The sequence below is a fragment of the Otolemur garnettii genome, unplaced genomic scaffold, assembly GCF_000181295.1.
Source record: "Otolemur garnettii isolate 467f Iridium unplaced genomic scaffold, OtoGar3 scaffold00155, whole genome shotgun sequence".
Classification (NCBI taxonomy): Eukaryota; Metazoa; Chordata; class Mammalia; order Primates; family Galagidae; genus Otolemur; species Otolemur garnettii.
This window is the reverse complement of record NW_003852550.1, coordinates 2,077,559-2,104,080: the sequence shown is the minus strand read 5'-3', so window position 1 is coordinate 2,104,080 and position 26,522 is coordinate 2,077,559. Positions and strand designations below refer to the sequence as shown.

The following is a 26,522-nucleotide window of genomic DNA, read 5'->3' as shown; positions in this document are numbered from 1 at the left end:
GAGCCAAGAGATTTCAATAATGAACATTTATGCACCCTACTAGAATGCTCTTCAATTCATAAAGCAGAACCTAATGGATTTGAACGACTTGATATCTTCCTACACTATAATAGTTGGAGATTTTAACACTCCTTTGACAGTTTTGGATAGATCCTCCAAGAAGAAACTAAACAAAGAATTATTAGACTTAAAACTGACTCTAGAACAAGTGGACTTTACAGACCTCTATAGAACATTTCACTCTAACAAAACTGAATGTACATTCTTCTCATCAGCCCATGGGTCATCCTCCAAAATAGATCATATCCTAGGACACAAGTCTAACCTACCTTATTCCTTGTATCTTCTTGGACCACCATGGAATAAAAGTTGAACTCAACAGCAATGGGAATCTCTATACTCAAACAAAGTCATAGAAGCTAAGTAATCTTAGGCGACTGATAGCTGGGTCAAAGACGAGATTATGAAGGAAATCACCAAATTTTTGGAACTAAATGATGACGAAGATACAAATTATCAAAACCTGTGGGATACTGCAAAGGCAGTCCTAAGAGAAAAATTTATAGCATTGGAAGCCTTCATCAAGAAAACATAAAGAGAGGAAGCCAACAACTTAATGGATCATCTCAGGCAACTGGAAAAGGAAGAACATTCCAACCAAAAAACCCAGCAGAAGAAAAGAAATAACCAGAATTAGGGCAGAATTAACTGAAATTGAAAACAAAAGGATCATTCAGAAGATCAATGAAACAAAAAGTTGGTTTTTTGAAAAAATTAACAAAGTTGATAAACCTTTAGCCAACCTAACCAGAAATAGAAAAGTAAAATCTCTAATATTGTCTATCAGAAATGATAAAGGAGAAATAACAACAGGCACTTCAGAAATTCAAAAAATCCTCAATGATTACTACAAAAATCTCTGTTCCCAGAAATATGAAAATCTGAAGGAAATGGACCAATACCTGGAAGCACGTCATCTTCCTAGACTCAACTGGAAGAATTAGAAATCTTGAATAGACCTATATCAACCACTGAAATAGCATCATCAATACGAAATCTCCCTAAAAAGAAAAGTCTAGGACCAGATGGCTTCCCATCCAAATTCTATCAAACCTTTCAAGAGGAACTAGTACCTATATTATACAACATTTTCCAAAGCATAGAAAAGGAAGGCATACTTGCCAACACATTCTATGAAGCAAATATCACCCTGATACCTAAACCAGGAAGGGATCCAACAGAGAAAGAAAATTATAGACCAATATCATTAATGAATGTTGATGCAAAAATATTTAATAAGATCTTAGCAAACAGGATTCAACAACATCAAAAAAATTATACACCATGATCTAGTTGGTTTTATTCTAGGGTTACAGGGTCAGTTCAACATATGCAAATCTCTCTATATAATACATCACATCAATAAAAGAAAAAACAAAAACCATATGTTTCTCTCAATTGATGCAGAAAAAGCCTTTGATAATATCCAGCATACTTTCATGATAAGAATTCTTAAGAAAATAGGCATAGAAGGGACATTTCTTAAACTGATAGAGGCCGTTTACAGCAAATCCGCAGCCAATATCATATTGAATGGTGTAAAATTGAAAACATTTCCATTCAGATCAGGAATGAGGCAAGGATGCCCACTGTCTCCACTGCCATTTAACATAGTAATGGAAGTCTTAGCTATTGCAATCAGGGAAGAGAGGGTGATCAAGGGTATCCAAATAGGGTCAGAAGAGTTCAAACTCTCACTCTTCACTGATGACATGATCCTATACCTGGAAAATCCTAGGGACTCAACTTCAAAACTCTTAGAAGTGATCAACGAATACAGCAGCGTTTCAGGATACAAAATCAATACTTACAAGTCAATAGCTTTTATATAGGCCAACAGTAGTCAAGCTGAAAAAACAATCAAGGACTCTATTCCTTTTACAATACTGCCAAAGAAGATGAAATATCTGGGAATTTACCTAATGAAGGACATGAAAGATCTCTATAAAGAGAACTATGAAACACTGAGAAAAGAAATAGCTGAACATGCTAACAAGTGGAAAAACATACCATGTTCATGGCTAGGTAGAATCAACATTGTTAAAATGTTTATACTACCCAAAACAATCTAAAGATTTAATGCAATCCCTATTAAATTACCCTTGTCATACTTCAAAGAACTTGAAAAAATAGTACTTCATTTTATATGGAATCAGAAAAACCTCGAATAGCAAATACATTACTCAAAAATAAGAATAAATCAGGAGGTATCACATTACCAGATTTCACACTATACTATAAACCTATAGTGATCAAAACAGCACGGTACTGGCACAAAAACAGAGCAGTAGATTTGTGGAACAGAATAGAGAACCAAGAAATGAACCCAGCTGCTTATCGTCATTTGATCTTCAAGAAGCCTATCAAAAATATTCAGTGGGGGAAAAACTCCCTATTTAACAAACGGTGCTGGGTGAACTGGCTGGTAACCTGTAGAAGACTGAAACTGGACCCCCACCTTTCACCATTAACAAAAATTGATTCTCACTGGATAAAAGATTTAAACTTAAGACATGAAACTATTAAAATACTAGAAGAGAGCGCAGGGAAATAGGCCTGGGAGAATATTTTATGAGGAGAACCCCCTACCCTGGGCAATTGAAGCAACACTAAAAATATATTACTGGGATCTGATCAAACTAAAAGGCTTTTGCACAACCAAGAGCACAATAAGTAAAGCAAACAGACAACCTTCAGAATGGGAGAAGATTTTTGCACGTTATGCTTCTGACAAAGGTCTGATACTAGAATCTACAGAGAACTCAAACTAATCAACAAAAAAAGAATAAATAACCCCATTTCTATGTGGGCAAGAGACTTGAACAGAAACTTCTCTGATGAAGACAGGTGCATGGCCTACAAACACATGAAAAAATGCTCATCATCTTTAATCATCAGAGAAATGCAAATCAAAACCACTTTGAGATATCATATAACTCCAGTTAGATTAGCCCACATCACAAAATCCCAAAACTGCAAATGTTGGCATGGATGTGGAGAGAAGGGAACACTTCTACACTGCTGGTGGAAATGCAAGCTAATACCTTTTTGGAAAGAAGTTTGGAGGACACTCAAGGAACTAAAAGTAGATCTACCATTCAATCCTGCAATTCCTCTACTAGGTATATACCCAGATGATCAAAAATTATTTTACAACAAAGACATTTGCACCAGAATGTTTATTGCAGCCTAATTCATAATAGCCAAGACATGGAAACAGCCCAAGTGCCCATCAACCCCTGAATGGATTAACAAATTGTGCTATATGTATACCATGGAACACTATGCAACCATAAAAAGATGGAGACTTCACATCTTCTATGTTTACCTGGATGGAGCTGGAACATACTCTTCTTAGTAAAGTAGCTCAAGAATGGGAAGAACAAATATCCAATGTACTCAATACTACTATGAAATCAATATATAACCACCTACACACTCATATGAATGGCAAAACCTAACTATAGTCCAGAAAGTAGATGGGAAGAGGAGAGAGAGGAGAAGGGAGAGGGGATATGGGAGAAGGGAGGGTATTTGGGGGAACCTCACCTAATGTGCATGTTACAATGGTACATTTCAAAACTATTAAGAAATGAGTATAATTGTGATGGATGTGTTACTTGGTTCAATATAAACATTTCACATTGTATATCAAAGCAGTACCCTGAACCCCATAAATGCATCAATGTACAAAGTTATAATTTAATAAGAAAATAATTATAAAAAATCTGAATCACTAGCATAGACACACACTGATGGAGAATGAACAAAGTTTATTTGAGTCTGTTCTCTTTAGACCTTCTGATTCCCACCATGGAATTGCTCAAGTCACAAATAATCACTATTAGTTCTTCCTTCTTGGAAAAAGGGCCCACTTTGTTCTATGTTGTCTTTTTTCCCCAGGGGACTCGGGTCTTTGTGCTTGTGATGGTGGAGTCACCAACACCGGACCACCAGGGGAACGAGGCCTGCCTGGGCCACAAGGTCTCATAGGCCTTCCAGGTCTTAAAGGAGCCAGAGGAGATCCAGGCTCCTTGGGCATGCAGGGCCCAGCAGGGGCTCCAGTAAGTCTTGCCAAACTTTGGCCCTTAGAGAGTAATAGGGGCTTTCAGGTGTCCCTCACTCCCCCATCACTTTCCTAAAGCACATAAAAAAGTGGGGATAAAATAAAGCTTTGGGGGTTTGATTTACAACATGAAGAAATCTGACTAAAGGCCCTTTCTCCTTTAAGCTGCCTACCTTTCCCCCTTCCCCCCCTTCCTTCTTTCCACAAAATTGTTCACATTTGCTTAGCACTGTTCTAGGCCCTGAAGATAAAATAGGAATTAAGATGACACTCCCTTCCTCAAAGTTTTCAAAATGTATAAAGAATACAGAAAATGGCTCAAATTACAACTTGGTAAGAGAAATAAAATAAAATTAATAAAGACTACCTAAATGAGCAGTTACTGCCTCAGATGACAACATAATCAAGTGCCCAGAATGATGTCAGAATGTATCCAAGATACTGGCTTAACATCACAATTATGCTAGGTGCCAGAAAGCTGTGAAGTCTGCCTGTCTTGATTATGCCCCCTGTCTCTCTGCCAGGGCTTATTTGGGCCTCCAGGTCTCATGGGCCCCAAAGGAGAGAAGGGAGACCCGACGGTCAGCACAAAATCAGGGATGCCAGGGGACCGGGGTGAGCGTGGCACCCAAGGGTTACCTGGGAGCACAGGAACCCCAGGCAAAGATGGAGCACCAGGCCTACCAGGGCTGCCCGGCCTTCTGGTAAGTTGATCATTCCTGAGTAATTAGCTCTATAAATCCTCATGTCTGACATTAAGATGGAGGGTATCTGATGATCATGAGATAGGGAAGAACAGACAGAGTCCAGAGTATCCCACCCTGCCTCTGCCACTGATGTTTTTTATTCCGTGGGGATTTTTTTCCTGTAAAATGACGATCTTTTTCTCAGAGTAAGTCATTGTCTCATTTGATAAATCTGGTAATAAGTGATTAAATCACTTAAAAATACTTGAACTTCTCAATGGCTTTCTCTTTCAAGTAATCCAGACACTTTCTTTGACCTCAAGGGTTGCTATTCTGCTTGTTTCCTGCCCTTTCCTCCAACCCCCATCTAGAATCATTTTCATTATTAGATCATCCAGAGGTGCCAAGACTCATTTCCACTAAAGTCAGAGGAGGTTGATTGATAAACTAGAGTGCTAGAAAGTTTTAACAAAACGCAAAGCATAAGTCACACTGGTTGCCTCTTTCCTATGGGCAGATGACTCTGCAGATAAGTCTCTGAGTTAAACTTTCATTCTTTTTGTGTTGTCCAGGGTGACGGTGGACAGGGATTCCCAGGTGACAAGGGGTTACCAGGACTTCCTGGTACAAAAGGCCCTCTTGGTCCAATTGGATCCCCAGGGATTGGGCTGCCAGGACCTCCTGGACCTCGTGGCCTTCCTGGAGATAAAGGGATAGATGGATCACCAGGGCAACAAGGCCCCCGTGGGCGTCCAGGTGAGTCATGGAATCAGATGGCTTTGGACTTAGAAATTCAATCTGTTATAGAGTAGATATGACTCAGAGGCATGAAATGCATCATAAGTAAAGACTTGGCTGACCATAATCACTATTTTCAATCCTCTTAAGGGTTTTCATGTGAAAAAAGGATTATAGTTGTATTGCAGTAAGCTTTAGAGGACAGAACAATATAGATTTTGCTCTGTATGCATAGTGATTCCTAACAGTGCAATCAGAAAATGTAGCAGAGCTACCTAGGGAGGTTATGAGTACATAAACCTTGAAAAAGTTCAAAGAGAAGTGGGATGACTGTTTATTGCAAATGTTATCAAAGTAATGAGTGGGAGATTAGACAAGGTGTCCTCTAACTTGTATGGTAATTATTAAGGAAGAACCTTTCCTCAATTCATAAAATCTCAGATTGGGCAGAGACCCTTGTTGCATCTAGTCTGATCCCCATTTGGTACCGTAACTCCCTGCCCTCTCTTTAACTTTGTCCTACTTGAATTTCAGGAATTATAAAGAGTGACAGTCCTGCTTATGGATTCTGAAGGTGCCATGCTAATAACTGGTCTTCTTCCATACAGCCAGAAGAGCGCTTCACCCCAACTTTTATGTTTTTACAACTTCTTTGTTTCCATTAGTAGCACCACACTTCTTTTAGTTATTTGAAATTTGAAAATTTGGAATTATCTCTTATTTTTCCTTTGCAATGCCTCTTCTTCTTGCTGCTAAATTGTCTCATTATCCTATTTCTACTTTATCAGATATCTATGTGCAAGTTGGAATAAATGAACGGTTGGTTAGTTGGATGGATTAGTGAGTAAATGGCAGCTTCCTAAGTAGTTCTTCATCTCCTAACTCTAGAGTTTTCTCATTCAATTCTACCATGAACACTGTGGCCAATTTAGTACCTATAAAGTGCCAGTATCATATTATTCCTCTAGTCCAAAGCCACAAATGGTTGCCATTGAATAGAAGATAATGTCCAAACTTCTCAGCCCCAAATTTAAAAGTCTTCAAACATGGGCACAATTAACCTTTTCTTTCATATATCGTACTCTTCACAATAAGAAACACTTAAGATTCCAGTCTTTTTCCCTGTACCCAAACGTAACTTGTTCACTTTCAACTCAAAGATTTGCCCAGGTTGCCTTTATTTGGCATACTCTTCACTTTTTCCCTATGTAGTCACCTAATATCCTTCTTTCAGGTTTCAAAATAAGCCCTGCTTCTTCCATTAAGCTTTCTCTTCAACCTCTACAGTATACCATTGCTACATAAATTATACATTCCCTTCCATTAATGCTTTTACTTTTCCCAGCTACACTGCAAGCCTCCGGATACTAGGGAAGATGAGTAATACTTCTTGGAGTTTTTCAACCTACCTAGGATAATGCAGTGTTCTGAAAGAGAGGAAAGGGGCTTCCCAATAACCAAGGGGCTATTTCTTATAGGCCTATTTCTCCTTTCTCTACATTTTCACCTTGAAGAATTCAGAATCAAAAAAAAAAAAAAAAGAAACGGCAGGATGCCATGTCTTATAAAATTTTATTTCTTTTAAAATCTCTTTTCGTATAATAAGGATGATGCTACAACTCGAACCTTGATAACTCACAATTTTTAAAACCAAGTAAATACAAGGCAGCCATAAAGTTCATGTCCAATTGATGGCCACTCTGTATCTCCTTTGAAAACTTCTTAAGAAGGCTGAGAGAGCTTTTATCAAGCAAAATCATTCTGTCTCTTGGAGGTCCTAGTGTCATCTGTAGCTTTGCCTCCAGCTCTGTCCCCACAGACATTACTCATGGTCATTCCACTACCCCTACCCCAATTGTCTCTACTCTCGTTCAGCCTGTGTTACAGGCAACTGAGTTTTAAACTACGTGATAATAGCATGATACCTACAAACTTACATAACCCCAAATCTGGATATTATCAACATTGCAACTGTTTTGAGAACAGTCTGAGTCAACAGAAGGAAGCCCCTGGTACCATTTCTGTCCCACACTTTATTAGTCTTACCAAAGAAAATTCTTAGGAACATAATGATATATAGTAAGCTATAGCCTGGGAGATGCCTTATACAAGAAAAATATCTGTCTTCTGTTTTTTTGTTGCTATAATAGAATACCTGAGACTGGGTAATTATAAAGAAAAGAGGTTTATTTAGTTCATGGTTTGGGTATCTCATCTGGTGAGGGCCTTGTGTTTCTTAAACTCATGGCAGAAAGTAGAAGGGCATGTGTCAAAGAGGCCAATGCTAGTGGCAACCTCACTTTATTACAGCTTGCTCTTGTGGGAACTTATTATTTGCATGAGAATTAATCTGGTCTATGGAGATTAATCCATCTTAACAAACGGGTCACAAAGATGCCTCCTCCCTAACACCACCACATTGGGAACCAAGCCTCAACATGAGTTTTGGTGGTGGCAAACCACGTTCAAACCATAGCAAAGTCCTTGTTGCAGTATCAAGACTTGGAAAAAATTACTTCAAGCCAGGTGCAGTGGCATGCACCTATAATACCAGCTACTTGGGAGGCTAAGGTGGGAGGATCTCTTGAGTCCAAGAGTTTGAGTCCAGACTGGGCAACATACCAAGAACTCCTGCCTCCAGGAAGAAGAAAAAAAAGGAAAAATTACTTCAATAAACAACATTAGCTATCTTTGTTTCTATGGCAACAACATACAAGGTATCCATAAAGTTCATGTGCAATTTAAAATAGCCAACTATTTTAAATCGTACATGAACTTTACAGATACACCAAACCTAGATTCCTTGCCATACAGTTTTAAAAACAAAGAACCTGTAGGCCTCAGGCATTTGCATTATAACCATTTCATTTGCTGTAAAAATTTAAGATGTGATTCCTACATGTACCCACTCCAATCTATAGTAGCCTGGGCTAGGGCAGCTGGATTGCGAGGAAAGAGAATGTAATCATCAGGAGCCTTTTGAGTTAGTAGTGTGAATTATTACACACTTTGGGCAAGCAGACAACTGGCTGTTTGCAAAGAGGCTCTGCTGCAGATGCTCATGGTGATCAATCACCCTGCTTGTTACTGAAGCATGGCTACTGTGTACCTGATCGGGTGTGGGTGCCAGTGCTCTCCACTCAGTTCAGACAGGGGAGTTGGTTGGTGGGCATATCTGGGCTGCTGCCTCAAGGGATTTGTGTCCTGGTTTGATTTTTCTTCTTTACTTGATGGCTCTAGGTGACTGCTGCTGCGGGGAGAAGGTCGGTAGAGGAGACTTAGACACAGAGGGAGGTGAGAGCTAGCCAGGTCTAGGGGTTCTTGCACACCAGTGTTGGCCAGACACACCTTTTTTGTTCACCTTTGTCTCAGATGCTCACAACAGCCTGAGTACCACCCATGTTTGGGATGGGGTGATCTGATGCTGACTGGCACTGCTTTGGAGGCTCCTTGGCACAGAGTTCCTGCAGGGGGAGCACGGGAATAAGTGAGCATGCACTCTGAGAGGGGCCGGTTTCCTTCTGCTTATCTGTCGCTTGGCTGATCTCTATCTTCACCAATTGAATTCTCTGAACTTAACTGGGGCAGTAACTTGCCTTGGGAGGTACCTGGAAGGACCCAGGCACCTCTGACCTTTATTCATTGGACACAGAACAAACTTCGGTATTAGACTATTTTATAATATTATTATTATTTATTTATTTTTGAGACAGAGTCTCACTGTGTCGCCCTGGGTAGAGCACCCTTGTGTCATAGCTCACACAAACTCTTGGGCTCCGGTGATTCTCTTGCCTCAGTCTTCCGAGTAGCTAGGACTACAGGCACCTGCCACAACGCCCAGCTATTTTTAGAGATGAGGTCTTGCTCTTGCTCAGGCTGGTCTCAAACTCCTGAGCTCAGGCAATCCACCCACCTCAGCCTCCCAGAGTGCTAGGATCATAGGCATGAGACACCATGCCTGACCGGATGTTAGAATCTTGGTAACAAGAGGTCCTTTCTATTCTGAAGACAAATTTTGTCATTCATGGGGAAAAATCTGAACAATTATGTCATTTGTTGTGCTTCCAAAACAGAGCATAGGTAAGCACATTTCTGCTTTGTTGAGAAGGCTCTGAATTGAGGAATATAAAGCAAAAGACAGGATGTGAAATCAAAGAGCCAGAAGCCAGGATGACTTGAAGGACTTCCCTGCTCACCATTTGGAACTTCTGCTTGCAATACACAAGTGTGGTGTGGTGTACAGGTCTGAGGCAAAAGTAGGAAGGGAAATATGTCCTTGATTTCCTCTGGTTTTCTACCCACCTTCCCTTTGATCATTAGTTTTCCTGTCCTGGAATCTTTCCAGATGCCTGTCCTCAGCCCCATCTTCTAAAGGCTTTTTAAAATCTGCTGTCACAGGTGAAAAGAAGCTATTAAACTGATCCAATAAATTAAGGGTAGATGGGTTCATGTTCCGACCCAGCTCAGGGATGTTTTTAGTTTACTAAGTTTGTTCCTAAGACATAAATCACTAGAACTGTAATGGTACGGTTTGATATTGGATCCAATGGGCTATTGAGATAGTGAGGGACAAGAGAGTCTTTCACAGGGTCCCTCTCACAGTACCATGTATGCATCTATGGAGGCAGTTCTTCAGCCTAGTTCAAAGGACCCAGGCTCTGAGTCAAGAACAGGGTTGGAAGCCCCTCCCAGAGAAGGATCTCATCATGAAGCACTTTTGCCTATAGAACATATTTCTATAGTAGGGAAATCACTATCAAATAGTTCTGCCATCTTAGCATCTGGCAGGATGGAGGTGGGTGTGACCAACCTGTGGAGGAAGATCCAGGCCTATGGCTATCTTTCCTCCTGTGGTAATACAACTATGGAAACCTGAGGTCTAAAAGACAGAAAGTTACTACCCTGGCTACAAGTAGTGTCACCAACCTGACTGAGGTAGAAACCAGGGTACGGCCTTCTAGGAACTCTTCTGAATTCTCCTCCTGGCACAAAATAATGACTAGTATTAATTGAGCCTATACCAGAGTGCCAGGCACTGTGCGAGATTCTAATAGCCCTGTTTCATATAATCCTCACACACACACACACCATTGAGAGAGATGGTTAATGCATGAGGCTCAGAGAGAGAGGTTTAAGTATCTTGTCCACACAGCTCATCTGGTTAGTAGCAGAACTAAGATATCAGCTCAGTCTGTCTGGCTTCAGAGCCCAACCTCTTAACCAATACATTAGACTGTTTAGTAGTCAATCTTGAGTTAGGAAAATAAAAGTAGGCTTGGAGGAAGCCTGCTAGTCAGTTGAATAAGCAATCTGAATCATAGGCTGTATATATATTTTTCAGAAATACAACTTATGATTTATTTTAAGTGCACGCAAAGGCTATAGAACTTTATTAAAACTGTTGGCTCTGTGGTTCAAAGCAGACCTTGGGGGATTGTTTCAATGAATAGGCAGGACTAATTTTAATTAGCAGGGCAATTATTTGTAAATGGCACTTGAGGGAGCCGACATACAGTTTGTTCACCGGTATTTTATTAAACCTCCCCTCTATGATCTTACAGACTCTTTTTCCTTGTATTATGAATGAGCAAGAAAGAATTTGTTAAGGGAAGGGCTATGCATGTCAATTTTGACATCTTTAATATTGAAATTGACTATTCCTTCTCCCTGTGTAGTGGAGTTGACAGCTTCAAATAAGGAGCTGAGGGAGGGGTCACCATTTGCCTGTCATGGCCAAGAAAGACAGTGGTCTTCAGTGTTTGCCTGGTATAGACATATGGGTACATCTGCCCAAGGTGGAGTATATTTTTAAAAACCCAGTGGTTTAAGGAAAGCCTTGTTCCAAGAAAAGGGTAGACAGGTCAACTTGAGGAGCCTTCATACCTTTCCATCCAGTCATATGGGCACAATGGAAGAACCCCAGGTACCCATCTGAGGGAGAGGCTCTGAGGGCAGGGCAACTAGGCAATTGCTGTTTGCTGCTGTAACAGGCTGCCTCTAGGAAAACTTATTGAGTAACATCTGCTGCATAGGTGACTGCTTGCCCGGTGGGCACTAATGATTTGATAAGTAACAACCTGGCACTTGGACACTGAGGGCATTCTCATCTGTAAGTAGTTGTACTGCTGGTAACTCACACAGCTTCCAATGCCCCAGTTTTCCTGTGTGGGCTCTCAGCTGCTGAGCAGAGAGAACTTGGCTATCCCATTAAATGGAGTGTAAGTAAAAGAGCATGATGGGGGGAAAGCTTCCCTGGCTAAGTGGGTTCACCTGATGCATATGTGTTACCATTTACAGGAGTCACCTTGCCTTGTATTATTCCCGGCACATACGGTCCGTCAGGATTCCCAGGAACTCCTGGATTCCCAGGTATGGAATGAGGTCAGATAAAGTGAGCACATTTGTAAAGGCCATGAGCATAAGGAAGCAGAGGTATAGACCAGTAGCATTTCAGTGAGGATCCACATTCCTCCTGAGGGCAGCCCTGGGGATTAAGGAAATAGAATGGTCTTAGAGAGGGCAGTGTGGGGAGGTGAGACTAAGTGAGGCCCTCTAAGAATCTAGGATTCTTGACTGAACATCACACATCATACCCAGCAACGCTGGCTTTCCTTTCCCATGACTATTTACATTTGGGTTTTCAGGCCCTAAAGGGGCTCGTGGCCTCCCTGGGTCTCCAGGCAAGCCCGGATCACGTGGAAATAAAGGAGAGACTGGGAGTCCGGGACTGGCTCCCCTCCCTGGATTGCCAGGTAAGGAAAGGCGCTTCTCCTCACCTGCTTCTCCTTTTGTATGAGTGTGTGCTTGGAGTGAGGTAGCCCTCCACCAAATACAGGAAGCCAGGTTTGCTCACTGGTGTGGGTGGGATGGTTTGATTTTTATACCCAAGCAAAGGAGAGGATTAGAGCCAAAGAGTGACAGTATATCAGAGCAGTAAGGGCCATTCAAGATCAGGTGGGATAGCTCCTTAACTTTCAGACTGGGAAACTAAGTTCCAGATAGGAAATGACTTGCCCAAAATCACAAAGCCACTAGTGACTGATCTAGGACTCTGCCAGACCATTCTCCTGCCAGTCCTATGACAGTTTCTTGATCGACTCTTTAAAGGTCAGAGAAAGAGACTGAGATCAGTCAGAGAGAAATTGTCCATTTCTATCCCTCTTCACATACCCTGTTGTTCCAACCTGAGCTCCACAGTCCTACTCTGTACCGGTTGTTCTCAAACTCTGTACATCAGCATCTCCCAGGAACTTCTGGGAAAGGCATATTCTGAGCTGCTCTACAGGGACCTGCTGATCAGAATCTCTGGGGCTGGGCCTGGCAATCTATGTGTTGGCCCCGGTGATTGTGATGCTCCTTTGGGTTTGAGAATCACTGCTGCTATAGGACCCAGGGCTTATCTTTGACCATGTGCTCTGGGGTTCCCGCCATTACCCTGTCCCCACCCGAGAAGAGGGAGACATGACAGCAGGCGCTAGACAGCTCCAGACAAGGTTGAACTTTAGACAGGAGGCCTTGGGGGTAACCTGCAATCTTCAGCAACCATAGGAGGCCCAGGAACAGTTTGCCAAGCTCTGCCTAGGCCTGGCCTCACTAGAACCTCTTCTAGGTCACGTGGTGCAGTCTCTGCCTCTAGGCAAGACTCCCAGGACCAGAAACCCCCGAGCTTCAAAAGATGTAACATATATTTAATATATTAGATTTCATATTAGAAAAATCCATCTCAGAAATATTTGCCCAGAAAAATCGCTTCTAAACATCCGTGGCCTTTTATTTTTGTCTTTTTATATTTAGGGTTTCCTGGACCTCGTGGAGAAAAGGGCTTCCCTGGGTATCTTGGGCTGCCTGGAAAGGATGGATTATCTGGGAAGGTTGGAAGTCCTGGTTTACCAGGATCCAAGGGAGCCCCTGGTGACATCTTTGGTTTTGAAAGTGGTGCTCCGGGGGAGCAAGGCCTACAGGGATTGCCAGGGGACAGAGGATTTCATGGAGACCTTGGTCTTCCAGGACCCCAGGGTGATTATTTTTGTCCCACTTATTTAACAGTCTTGCATTAACCAGCATACTTGCATGAATGCTTGCATGAATCTGAGGAGGTGGTTTCATGAGAGGGTTAAAATGAAATATTTTGTTCTGGCCCTCCTTTTTGGGAAATCGTCCTTAATGGCCTGAGTTCATTTTGCTATCTTAGTAATTGCAGAAGTGACTGCAACCAATAGTCAGATTTCTTGCCAAGCCTCTGGTTTATTGCTGGGAATGGAAACAAGGCTGGAGCTGGAGCTGAGAAGTCAGTGGCAGCTGGGATGAATCCTGGGCCAAAGTCTCCAAGTTGGTTTGATGACACAGTGTCTACTATCCACCCAGGCTGTGAGTCTCTTCTCTTTTCCCTTATTAGGTATGCTTGGAAAGGCTGGCTTGCTAGGCCCTAAAGGTGAGCTGGGCAGCCCTGGAACACCAGGACACATGGGACAACCAGGCCCCCCAGGGTCTGGTGGTCTGTATGGCACCAAGGGCAAACCTGGGATCCCAGGAATACCAGGCCCACCAGGCACCATAGGTAAGTCCTTTGGAGAAGGAGTTTCAGCTAGGCCCTGGGCCCAGGTGCCCTGAGAGGCAACAGCAGCAGTTTAACATGGTCAGAATTTAGAATGAGACTTTCCTTATTTTTCTTTTGAGATAGAGTCTCACTCTGTCACCCCCCAGTAGAATGCTGTGGCATCATAGCTCACAGCAACCTCAAACTCTTAGGCTCAAGTGATCCACTTGCCTCAGTCTCCCAAATAGCTGGGACTACAGGTGCCTACCACCATGCCCAGCTAGTTTTTTTTTTTCTATTTTTTAGTAGAGACAGGGTCTCACTCTTGTTCTCAAACTCCTGAGTTGAAGCAATCCTCTCGCCTCAGCCTCCCAGACTGCTAGGATTACAGGCGTGAGCCACTGCGCCCAGCTAGAATGAGACTTTCCTAACCTCTAGAAGTTTCAAATCTCAAGTCAAGTTAGCTTCCTAAATATTACCACAAATCTCCCTGGCCTCATACCCCCTTTTCGTGCCTTAGCCCCTCTCCTGCCTTTACCAGTTAGAGAAGCTCCTTCATTGTTGAGGTGGGTCCAGTCCCTCTCCCTTGCCTTCACTGAGGCCATGGGGAGCCTGCTTTGGGCTAGGGAGAAGCTTGAGCAGAGTGTGCCCCCCCCCACTCCCCGCAGTCTGCCTCAGGCGAGCGTGCTTCCAAGGCCCCACAGCCAAAATGATTTTCACTGAGCAGTGGGGTCTAACACCCTCTGGTTTCAGCCTGGTGTTTGCAGCTTGCGTTTTCCTTGCCCTGCCCCCTCACCCTGCCTCAGTGACTTCGTCATTTCCTCTGCCCACTCTTATTCCTGGCCAAGTGACCGAAGTTGAGTTATTTGCAGAGCCATTAATATATCCTTTCTGTCCTTCTTTGTTTCGGAGATCTTCATGTAGGCTGCGTAGGCGAGAAAACACAGCACACAGGCTCCCAGACTAACACCCGCACCGGCTTTGCTGCTCAGGGAATTATCTGACTGTATGCTATAACATGGCCTTGCTTACAAGAACAGGGATCCTTGAGCTCATGCTGTGGGGTTGGCTCCCATTGAATTTACTTCCCTTGTTGCAGAGTCCCCTTCACGGCCTCCCATTTGAATCCTGGGGCTTGCAGCTACTTGATGCTTTTCAATCCAAAGAAAGCCAAGTCAGCCATTCATTTGGGTCCTTGGGAGCCCAAATACCTCTGTCGTCATTGATTTAATCCTTTAGTTTTTTAATTTCCGTGCTTTGTACCTGAACATTCCACTTTGGCAGCAGCTCAGGAGGTTAATCCCATTGACCAACTTTAAAGCGTAGGGAATGACATCTCAGAATACCTAGGAGACCAAATGGGCCTTGTGGGTTTCCACAGTACTTGGCACTAGGGGGTCTTTCAACCTTAATGCCAAGGAACTAGCTGACTTAACTGCTTGCTTGAGGGATTAAAAGGGCAGCCCTGTATCCAAGGCTCCCTGGGAGGCTGAAACAACAGCTCAGCTTTAACCTCTCCCTCACCATTGTGGTGTCATTCAGACTGGAAGTACCGGGAAACCAGAGGCCACTTGCCACCCTGGCTTCCCAGAGCTCCATTCAGAGGCTAAAGTGTGAACCACATTCACAAAAGAAAAGAACAAGTTATGATCAGCAAGGGCTTGCTCTCCCTGCCAGCTACTGTGCCATGCTAGAAGTAATAGCCACTGGCATGGTGTTCGGGTAGTAGGTGCTAATAGTTCAGCCAGCTAAGAACACTCCCTGTTAGCAGCTTGCATGTGCTATTGTTGAAGGGCCTTTTACAAAACATAACAGGCCGACCAACCAGAAGCAGAGCCTCACTTGACAGCCGTCCTATGTTCTCTCCTGCACCGATTCAGGGCATCCGGGAAAGAAAGGCCCGAGAGGCGAGGAAGGCCTCCGGAGTCTACCTGGAAGAAAAGGTCTGCCTGGCCTGAAAGGCCTTCCTGGATCCCCAGGGCTAATTGGTTTGCTGGGAAGTCCAGGCTTGCCCGGGGGCACTGGGTCGCCAGGTCTCCCAGGCCCAAATGGTAAGTGAAATGATCAGTGAAGTGACCAGTAGGTCACTTGTAGCTTCCCAGATTGCTCCCTTCTCTTTGCTGAGGAATGAGGATGGAGTTGGGTAGGGCTTTTTGTGGCAAGATAGTTAGACAGGGCTAGTGCTAAAGGACTCCCACCCACCCAAGATGAGTCACTTTTACTGCCTGCTGGGTGGAACACAGAGCTGAATAGTATGGTCAGTAAAGCCTAGGGCAGTGACAGCCATGCTGGGTTTACCCATTTGTGCAGTTCCTAGCATGAAGCCTGATAGTACTCACTTCCTATAATTGCCCTGATAGCCATGGGTGGTTCGGCAGGTGGCATCTCCATTTCAATCAGAAACAAGTGACTGGTCCAAGGTCATACAGCTGGTTAGCAGTGGAGACAGGCTAGGGCCCATCTCCCTACATCCTGGCCCTAGGCTTTTCTTTTTTTTTTTTTTTTTTCTATACCACACATGAGCTCTAAATTGGTGAATCATAGGAGAGGGACCCACTTCTTTCCTTTGTGTTTCTTAGTGCCATGTCCCTATTCAGGGAAGTAGTATAATATGTAATGACTAAGATCTTGGTGTTAGAGAAACCTGGGTTTGAATCCCTTCTGTAACTTCCTAGCTGTGTGACTTTGGGCAGGTTATTCAACCTCTCTGAGCCTCCATTTCCTTATATGTAAAATGAGGATACTAACAGATGTTCTTTTTTCTCAACAGGTGTGAAGGGCTCCATTGGAATGATAGGATTCCCAGGGGTACCAGGTCTCGCTGGTATTCCTGGGACACGAGGATTAAAAGGAATTTCAGGATCACCTGGAAAAGTGGGACCATCTGGACAGGCTGGGAGTCCTGGTGAAAAGGGTGAGCTGGGGAATGGAATTCTAGAACTGTCTCCCATGCTTCCCAGTGTATATATTGTTTGTTGACTTATTTGTTCGTATCGTTTATAACAACTTTAGGTTAGATAATAAGATTTGGGGCTCCTGGAATTAAGTCTTTTTAAACCAAAAGACCTAATCCCTTCTGAGTTAACATTGTGTGTTAGAGGCCATATACATCCACAGATGATTAATGGAGGAGGATTTTGAGCAGGGTCTAAAGTCACTAGTGGACATTGAGTTTGTAGAAGGTAGGACACACACAGAAATGAAAAGTTGGCAGAATAGGATTGGGGAAGAAGGTAGAAGGGCCCAGAAAGAGGGCTGGGGGTGGTGTAGGATGAAATGATATAAAAGGTCAGCCTTTTACTGACCCCATGTCTAAGCTCTCTTTCTCACACTGATTTCCTATTCCCATCCCTACAGGAGACAGAGGTGATCCAGGGCCAGTTGGAACACCCATTCTAAGACCTCCAATGCCGAACCTTTGGCTCAAAGGAGACAAAGGCTTTCAAGGCACAGCTGGTCCAGATGGATCTCCTGGACGCAAAGGTGCTAGGGCAGGGGATGGACAGAAGAAATGCCCAAGAAAGGTTTTACAACCAAACTTAGCTTCCTTCCTGAGAAAAAGCCCTGAAGTATAAGCCCTCCCACCCCTAATAGCAGTGTGGGGTCCAAGGAGGCTGCCTTTCCTGGGCCTGAGGGTACCTGGACTTTGAGGCTGCCAATTGCCATTGTCACTGTGGAACTGAGGTTTTCAATCACAGGCTGTGGTACCCCTGGAAGAGCTTGGCAGATAGTGGGGCCTGAGCACCGAGGTGCTTTCCCAGTGAGGCTGGCTCACAGTGCTCCAAAAGACTGGATGCATCTACCCCAATTTTACCTCCGTCCCCCAGCTAACTACCCATAAGTCTGAACTTGGCCTGTGACCAACCCAGGACACCTACACCTTGTAGAACTGATTTTTTCTTGCCCAGAGTGTTTTTCTGAGCCCTTTTGCTTGTTCCCAGGTGACAAAGGAAAGGCAGGCTACCCTGGGCCACCAGGCCTGCCTGGAACTCCTGGATTTCCTGGTACCATCAAGGGACTCCCTGGTAGGCCAGGCTCTCCTGGCTCTACAGGACTACGGGGCTTACCTGGCCTGAAAGGATCACAGGGAATCACAGGTTTCCCAGGAATGAAAGGACAAACTGTAAGTGTGTCCATATCTTCATCTCTCCACCAGAGAAGGGCCCTGTAGCAGGAGGACACCCCCCCACTGCCCACCTTTCTGATCTCAGCCCACTTCCAAGTCTCTTCCCCCAGGACACCCTCAGGCAGAGCCCTCTCATTGAATGTGACAGGTCTGCCCACTATTTCCTGAATACCCCTCTTTTATTCAAATTATCTTCCCTGTGTGGCAGAGCCTCCTCCCTCCTCTGCAATTGCCCAATACCTGCCTGTCCTTCAGGCCCCAGCCCAGGTGCTGTCTCCTCCAGGAGTCCCTGAGCTCTCACTGCTCTGGCACTCTGCATGTCTCACTGCTGACCTTGATCCCAGTTGCTTCTATGCAGGTCTGACTGCCTCAGTGAGATTATTAGAGCTTAAGAACAAGAACTACCTTGTATCCCACTGCTAGCATTCCATATTGAGTTTGGCACATTGTAAGAATTCAGGGCAGACTTCTGGATGTTTTGATAGAAAAATCTTTGAAGCTCCACAAGGGGCAACAGCTAGCAAAGAATCAAATACAGCTTCTCTGGGTTCTTAAAAAGGCAGGGAGGTGGAGCAGGTTTAGCCATGAGACAGACTTGGGTTTGATTCTCAGCTCCATCACTCACTACCTCTGTGATCTTGTGCACATTGTTTAACTTCTATGACCCTCACTTTACTCATCTGTGAAAAGTGGGAATAATATTCAAACCTCCTTCAGACAGTAGTGAGGGTTTAGCAAGATGATACGTGCAGGGCACTTACCGTTGTGTCTAGCACATGACAGTCTATGTGTAAATAGTAGCAGTATTGAGGGGTCTAAATAAACCAAATCACAGATGACTACAGATGACTTGTGCTCCCTGCAGGCAAAAATGTCAGCCGATCTGATGAAAACACACACACACACACACACACCCCTAAGACTTTTGTAAAATAAATAATCCTAGACTGGATAATCCTAACTACTCACATACTAGGAGGGGTGGAAGCAAAGTGGGGAGGCATTCTAGTAGGCATCACAGAGTGAGCAGAGCACAGAATTAGGAGAAGGTATAGCAGTGTGTTGGACGAAGCCAGGCAAGGAGGCAGGCAGAGTGGAGGGGTGTCCTGGGTAGTGGTCCAGTAAGCACAGTGATCCCACCCAATACTCAACCTCCTGCTCAAAGCACTAAGTGACACATGTCTTTACTGGATACTAGATACTTCTCAAAATGCTTCAAAACCATACCAGGTACCAGGTGATGAGCTGTCTGACGGCAGCTAACATGTCCACTTCCCAGACTCAGACAGGCAGTGCAGTGAAGGCAGCTTTTCTTGTGAAAATGTGAACATTCACCCTACTTCACATTCCAACACCCACACACATACAGCCTGCAACCTGGTGGCAGAAAGACCTTGGGTTCCTCACGGAACCTGTGGCAGAGAGACAGCCCTGCAGAGTGAAGCAATGCTTCTTCCTTTGCATAATGGCTTCAGAGCTTAGGCAAGGATGGTGGTAGTTGACTGTGGTATGCTTAGGGTACCTGGCCTAACTGTCAAGTTTTGTATGTTGAAGACACTCACTAGAGTAGCCATGCCTTGATTTCCCAAGATTTCAGTTTTGCTAGGTGGTAGGAAGTTATGAATGACAAGGATTAATCTGCAGATTGAACCTCTCCTCCACAAACCCTAACTCTGTGCTTCTGCCCTTTGCTCATCACCTTCCCATTGGCAGGGTGTGTCCTCCACCCACCCACAGCCCACCTCTGCCCCAGAGTACAGGGTAGAAATCTCTGAGGCAGTGGCTTAGTGAGGAGAGGGCGGGTAAGAAGGTGGGCAGCCCTGTGCTCTGGGCAGAAATGATGATTCCCATGTTGCTTTGAAGGGTTCACAGGGTCTCCGTGGGACTCCTGGGCGCCCAGGAACATCTGGTCTCCCAGGTTCAAAAGGTAAGGTGCATTTTCTTCTTAGTGTGTTTTTGTAGAGCAAGATGGATTTCTAGCAGGTCTGGGGCTCTCTTGGGGGAGGGGAAGATTCTGTGTTTAGGGGAAAGTGAATTGATTTACATTTACCCTTTGGCAAAAATCTGCTCGTTTATGTTTGTTTCTCAAAGACAATGCAACAAACAGTGGTACCTACCAACATCTCTCTCCCAGGCTTTCATGGAGCCAAGGACAAGGCTGTCCCTTGGCTTTGTGTTTTGACCCATCTGCCTTGCAGACTCAGCAGGAGAGGAAACCTCAGCTGTAGTCTCTTTTGATAAATTCAGCCCTCTAGGCAGGAAAAGTTCTCATCTTTGCTGGCATCACTATTCCATTCTGGTGATGGTTTAGGACCCTGCCTGCCATCTGTTCTGCCTATATGGAGCCTAGTGACACGTTTCCCAATGGAGATATGCTGCATGTGGCAGCATTTCGTGCCAGTAGCCTAGTAGCGTACAGCTCCTGGATTGTGATTGGTCACCTTTTACCCGTGGATAATTTTGCCAAGGAACTCCTCTGGCTACCTTGAATCTGACAAAAAAAAAAAAAATGTGTTCAGAACATCTTGCTAGTGCAAAATGAGCTATTGCCTCTTCTGACCACATAAACAATGTCTTGGTGTCCCCAGGAGATCCAGGGGAAAGGGTTGAAATTTCTGGTGTCTCTGGACCAAAAGGACAACGTGGTGAATCTGGTTTTAAAGGTAAGGCTATGATTATTTTTTGTCCCATGTGCCTCGGAGACTCCTCAAAACTAAGGCTTGGAAGGAATTTTGGAGTTCAAGTTTCATGTTTCTCAACTTCCATCCATTGAAGAAAAATTCCCTCCTACAGGTTCTCCAAGCAAACCAGCCTACTGTTCCTTTTAGAATCATTGGCTAGCAAAGACCTTTGGGATAACGCCATCCACCCCCTTAGTTTAGTTGTTACCTAAACTGTGCTTCTGGAACATTTCTACCCATTGTTCCCACTTCCATGGGACATTCACAACAAGTTTATTTCTCAAATTGATGGCATATGCCAAATGTGACGATAGCTGCCAATCTCCTTTTCAGAGTCTTAGTTGAACTAGCTCCCTCAGCAGTTCAAAATCTGCCCTTTCCCTTGGAGGAACACATGGGTAGAAATGTGGCCTGATCACTCGTTTTTCTTGATTTTTGCAGGTGCAAAAGGAAAAGATGGATTGGTTGGTGATGTTGGTTTCCCAGGAAAAAAGGGTGAAAATGGCAAAGTCGGTGTTTCTGGAGATGTTGGCCTCCCTGGCCCCCCAGGTACCATGCCACATGGTTGCTTTATGCCAAAAGACTTAGGATTAGCTTCCAGCCGTGCCCCGTTCTGAACTTCTGCCTTGGTTTCATATTTAGGTCTTCGTGGGATTGCAGGTATGAGAGGAGCCGCAGGAAATCCAGGACCCTCTGGGCGTCCGGGAGCATCTGGCCCCGTAGGACCATCTGGCTTAATAGGACCCAAAGGTATGTGTGTTTAGGAACAGGCAGTAAGAAAAAGTTTCCTTCCCTTAATAAAGGACAGTAACTACTCTGAGAAGATATTGTCGGGGTTAAGCCAAACCCAAGAGAGTCATTGGGCTGTATGAGCAATAATGAGAAAGGAAGATGAAGAGGAATGAAGGTGGGCAAGCATGAATGAGAAGAGAAGAACCTGGGAGAGAAGAGTTAGCAAGGAAGACCATTGCCCTGGCATGTGTAGGCGTTCCCTGACTTAGAGATTCGGCAGTGAGTTTCTGGTACCAGTCTTTGGAAACTGGCAACTCAGAGTCTTGGGCATTGCCACTCTAAGAGTTCTTCTACAAGATACCTACTTGGCCACCACCTCTGTTGATCTCTGATAAGACTCATGAGAATCTAGAGTGCACGGTGTATGTTGGAGTTGATCTGTCCTCCCTTAGAGCATTAAGTAATGCCTCAGGAAAGACCAGGACTTTAAAATGAGGACATAGGAATGCTTTGGGGACAGGTAACTATGTCTTGGTCACACTTTATGATTTAGAGTTTCTAGAACCATTTGTGATGTTCCTTTGCCTCAGGCTTCCCTGGATTTCCTGGTTTACATGGACTTAATGGGCTTCCAGGCACCAAAGGCACCCATGGCACTCCAGGTAAGGAAGACCCTCGAGGGTAAGGAGGAGGGCACCAGGTTTAACAGAAGCCTGGCAGGTACTCGCCATGAATTCTCAACTGCGGTGTCTGTCATATCCTCGGACTTATGGAATTCGTTCCCAGGCTCCATTTTGAGGTCCCTTGATACAAGGAGAAAAGATGATGGGGTTTGTTCTTCTCTGCAAATGAGCTCCTCTTCCTGTTACTTGACGAATCTGCATCTGATATCTGTTGAACAGGCCTCTGAGGCCCCAGACAGGCGAGCTAAGCAAGAAGGCCTTACCCCTCACTGAGTTCTGCCCCTTCCTGCTGCATCTCCTTCCAGGAGCTAGTATCACTGGAGTGCCTGGGTCTGCTGGTGTGCCTGGACCCAAAGGAGACAAAGGGTCCACAGGAATTGCTATCGGAAATCCAGGGAAGCCGGGTCTAAAGGGTCAAAAAGGTGGTCGAGGTAAGTGAGTCCAAGTCAGGTCTTGTGGAAGCTGGGTCTGGGGTTCATCAGGGCCATAGAGCTCACAGGCTTGAGCTGTGCATGTCTTCATATTTCTGGGGGTCTCAGAACCCAGTGGAAAAGACTGCTGTGTCAGGAAGCAATTCCCCAAGTCCCTTCTATCCTCCAGGGCACTTCTGTGGACCTGGTAAAACAGTGTGATTGCTGGAAAGAGCCTGAAACTAAAAGAATAAATGTTTACCTTGGACAGGACCACAGTGTGCACTCAGTTAGGATTTGTTGGATTTTCTGGAAAGTGGGTTCTACCCTAATCTTGGCCCCCAACTCATCACATGGCCTGAAGTCTCTTTCTGAGCCTCCGTTTTCCCACCTCCCAAAAAGTGAGAATAGATTATTGTTCTTCAATTTTTCCTAAGAATGTTCTAAAGATATATCCCCCTCAATGGATACCAAGAAATGAATTCAGGGTAGCACCATGGTTAAGAGTATGGGCTCTGAAGTCAGTCCAGCGGGATGCAAATTCCAGCTCGACTTCACACTAGCTACATGACTTTGAACAGGGGAGTTACTTATCTCTCGATCTCAAATGAAACCTTAGTTTGTCTTTTCTGTAAAATGGGCATAATAACAGAACCTACCTCATAGGTGTTTTGAGGAAATCACTGAGGAATAAAGTAATGTATAGAAAACCTCAGTGTTTGGTACATAGTAGGCACTCAAAAAATGTTGACTATTATGTTATTGCCGTTGCCTATGGAAAGCATGTTCACAAAATGTTCTATTCCTCCTCACGCTTTTATTTCTGTGCATGTTTGTATCATCAGGAACTATATTCATGCATTAATTTCTTTCCTGCTGCATTTTGAATTGGTGCATCTGCTGTTTCTGTGTTTACTCTTTCCTTTGGTCTGGACCAACCTGTCTTTTTTGAAAGCCAGCAACTTCCCCAGAGGAAAGGCTCAAAGTAGGGTCCCAACCTGCAGAGAGACTGTGGCTTTTTTTTATAAGACATAGAGAACAGGGGACTAGAGAGAAGAATAAGGGCATTTCCTTTGGTTTTCAAACCTTGACTGGTCATTAAATCATTCATTTCCTTTAGCTATGTGAGGTAATAAAGTCCCAGTTGCCAATGTAGTAAATAGCACTGTCCATATGGTTACATTCCAGAAACGACGCTGAGCAAATAAACCGTGTCACAGAGGAGCGCATTTTGTATGATTCCATTAATAAATATTCAACAACAAGGAAAAACAACCAATGTATTGTTTAGGGGTACAAATATACAACGATCAAACTATGATGAAAAGGAAGGGCTGATGAACCCCAAATTCAGGAGTGGTTGCCTCTGAGAGCGAGGAAAAGGGACAGAATCTGTGGAGGACGTGCAGGAAATTTAAAGATAGCACTATCTTCCTTTTCTTAAATTGGGTGGTTGAAACACAGGTGTTTGTTGCGTTTGGGTTATCCTTTATATATTACTGTAAATATTCTGGTGTATCCCCTCAATCTCTAATTAAAACAGTTTCTTGGCCATATTACCCCCTCATAGGAGCTTATCTTGAATTTGATAATGGAAGTCAGTGCAAAATGAAGGTTTACCCCTAAGAAGACTTTATAGGCTCTTTCTCCTTACAATACCTTTATCTGCACAACTTTCAATTACACCATCCATTTTGTATTCCCATTAAGTACTTAGAGGCTACGTTTTTATATTGATTTAGTTTGTTTAGAGACAGAGTCTTGCTCTGTTGCCCAGGCTAGACTGCAGTGGTGCTATCATAGCTCATCGCAGCCTCAAACTCCTGGGCTCATGTGATCCTCCTTCCTTGACCTCCCAGAGTACTGGGATACAGGCACAAGCCACCACGCGGACTTGTATATATTTAGTTTTTTAAGACTTTGAGACTGAAATGAGTTAGGAAAACAGGCTATTTTGCATCTCCATTGCTCATTTAAAGGGTTTTATTCTTAATCAAGGAAATACATGAGATTTTAGCACGACTCGAGGTCAATAGTGCCTTTCTTCAGATTTGATAATACTCATTTACTGCTATAATTATAAAATCTTTTTTTTATAATTATAAAATCAAGAAACAAGTAAAGGGAGGACAAGGCTCACAAAAACTGCCATAATCTGTGTGCTGTGCACACTTACTCTATTATATGTGGATATGTGCTATTTTGTTTATTAGTGTTGCATAATTTCAGCTTAAGTATATAAGTTCTATATACACATATATATGCTGAAAGCTATATTTTCAGGGAAAAATATATACAATATGTCTTTCTTTTCAGATTTTCACCTTGGACAGAAAGGAAAATATTTCAGAGGCTTTCCAAGACATAACTGATAATGCCACAAGTAACACCAAGTGGCTGTGGATCTAGTGTTTTGTGTCATCATTTCTTTTTCAGTTTCTCAAACCTAAAATGATTGAGAGTTTTTTTCTCTACATTTATGTTTTCCATCTCTAGATTTCCATCTCTAGATTCAATCTATTGATCACTTCAAACACACATGAATAATCTACCATCTTTCTTTTTTTATAAGTTTTCATGAATTGGCTACATTTTCAGATTCCTATGAGAAATTCAACAGTAACATTTTTGGACTTTTTTGTCACCAACAAAAAATAAGAATTTCCATCACCAGGACAGTTTGTCAACCAGTTTCGCAGCTATTTGTCTTCGCTCAACTATCATCCAGAACACGCCAAATAAATATACCTCTTTCATGTTGCACGTATAATATGAACGTCTTCATTTGTATATATAGTTTTGATGTTGTCCCATCCAGATTATGTGACATGCTACTGATAGAACCTGTCGACCAAGTGGCCAGAAACTTGAGAGTCCCGAAACCCCTGTAGAGTAGGGAACCTGAGCAGGGTCCCTGCTAGGTAGGCCAACGCCCCTTTTTTACAGCAGGAAGTAGCTAAGAATGGTTGTACTCCATTTTCCCTTCAAGATTTCAGGACCATATTTCCTCAGGGGAGAATGAGAAGAGACACAAAAGAAAGGAGCTTCTAAGGGGGGAGGGGAAACCTGGCCTGCTGAACCAGGAGGTCTGGAGGGCCCACTAAGAATGTGCGTAGGCGGTAACCTAGGTAACCAATGACCAATAGAAAGAGACCATCAATGACCAATAGGAAAGGACAATACTGCCTAGAGGCACAGAGAGGCCAATGAAAGACTTGCAACCAATTTCAAACAAAATATTTATATCCTTGCGGGCCTTTGAGTCTCTGTCTCTCTTAACCTTTTTTCCTCCGTGAGAGGGACTCACGTCCAACTCTTTGGACATGATCTAAACTTTCTCTCTGTTCTTCCTAAGTGAAATCTCTCTTTGTTACACTGAAAAAAAGTCATGTAACATGTGAATGTTAAATCTTTTGTAATCAGATGAAAGTTTGGGTTTTGAACATATAATAGAATTCACTCCGCAAACAGTATTCCAGTCAAGCAGTATTAACATTTGAGCAAATGAATATTCTGTATCTACTCTAACAGATGGCTGTTCTCTGTTGGCCAAAAATGGGAGAGATTTAGCACAAATTTATTTTGTAGGCAATTAAGCAATTATTTGGCTAACAGCACAAATTGCCTATAAAACACTGTGTTTCAACCTTTTTTATTTCACTGCACACTTGAACCTATAGTTAAACTTCCGTGGCACATTCAAATTGTGTTGATCAAAAAAAAGAGCAAAAAGAATATACTGGGCAGTGCCTGTAGCTCAGTGGGTAGGGCACCAGCCTCACATACCAAGGGTGGCAGGATCAA

General features: G+C 43.6%; 1 protein-coding gene across 1 annotated transcript in view; it reads left to right on the top strand.

Moving 5' to 3' along the window:
- COL4A6 (collagen type IV alpha 6 chain) overlaps positions 1-26,522 on the top strand; it is a 339,968-nt gene that overhangs the window by 304,551 nt on the left and 8,895 nt on the right. The window contains exons 21-38 of the mRNA XM_012811365.1: positions 3,964-4,124; positions 4,651-4,830; positions 5,385-5,568; positions 8,791-8,844; positions 11,848-11,919; positions 12,195-12,302; positions 13,345-13,566; positions 13,946-14,107; positions 15,967-16,137; positions 16,857-17,000; positions 17,444-17,569; positions 18,028-18,209; positions 20,076-20,139; positions 20,801-20,875; positions 21,335-21,442; positions 21,536-21,643; positions 22,216-22,287; positions 22,614-22,739. Coding sequence (XP_012666819.1) covers positions 3,964-4,124; positions 4,651-4,830; positions 5,385-5,568; positions 8,791-8,844; positions 11,848-11,919; positions 12,195-12,302; positions 13,345-13,566; positions 13,946-14,107; positions 15,967-16,137; positions 16,857-17,000; positions 17,444-17,569; positions 18,028-18,209; positions 20,076-20,139; positions 20,801-20,875; positions 21,335-21,442; positions 21,536-21,643; positions 22,216-22,287; positions 22,614-22,739 — 2,319 coding nt within the window. The remainder of the gene's footprint in view (positions 1-3,963; positions 4,125-4,650; positions 4,831-5,384; positions 5,569-8,790; positions 8,845-11,847; positions 11,920-12,194; positions 12,303-13,344; positions 13,567-13,945; positions 14,108-15,966; positions 16,138-16,856; positions 17,001-17,443; positions 17,570-18,027; positions 18,210-20,075; positions 20,140-20,800; positions 20,876-21,334; positions 21,443-21,535; positions 21,644-22,215; positions 22,288-22,613; positions 22,740-26,522) is intronic.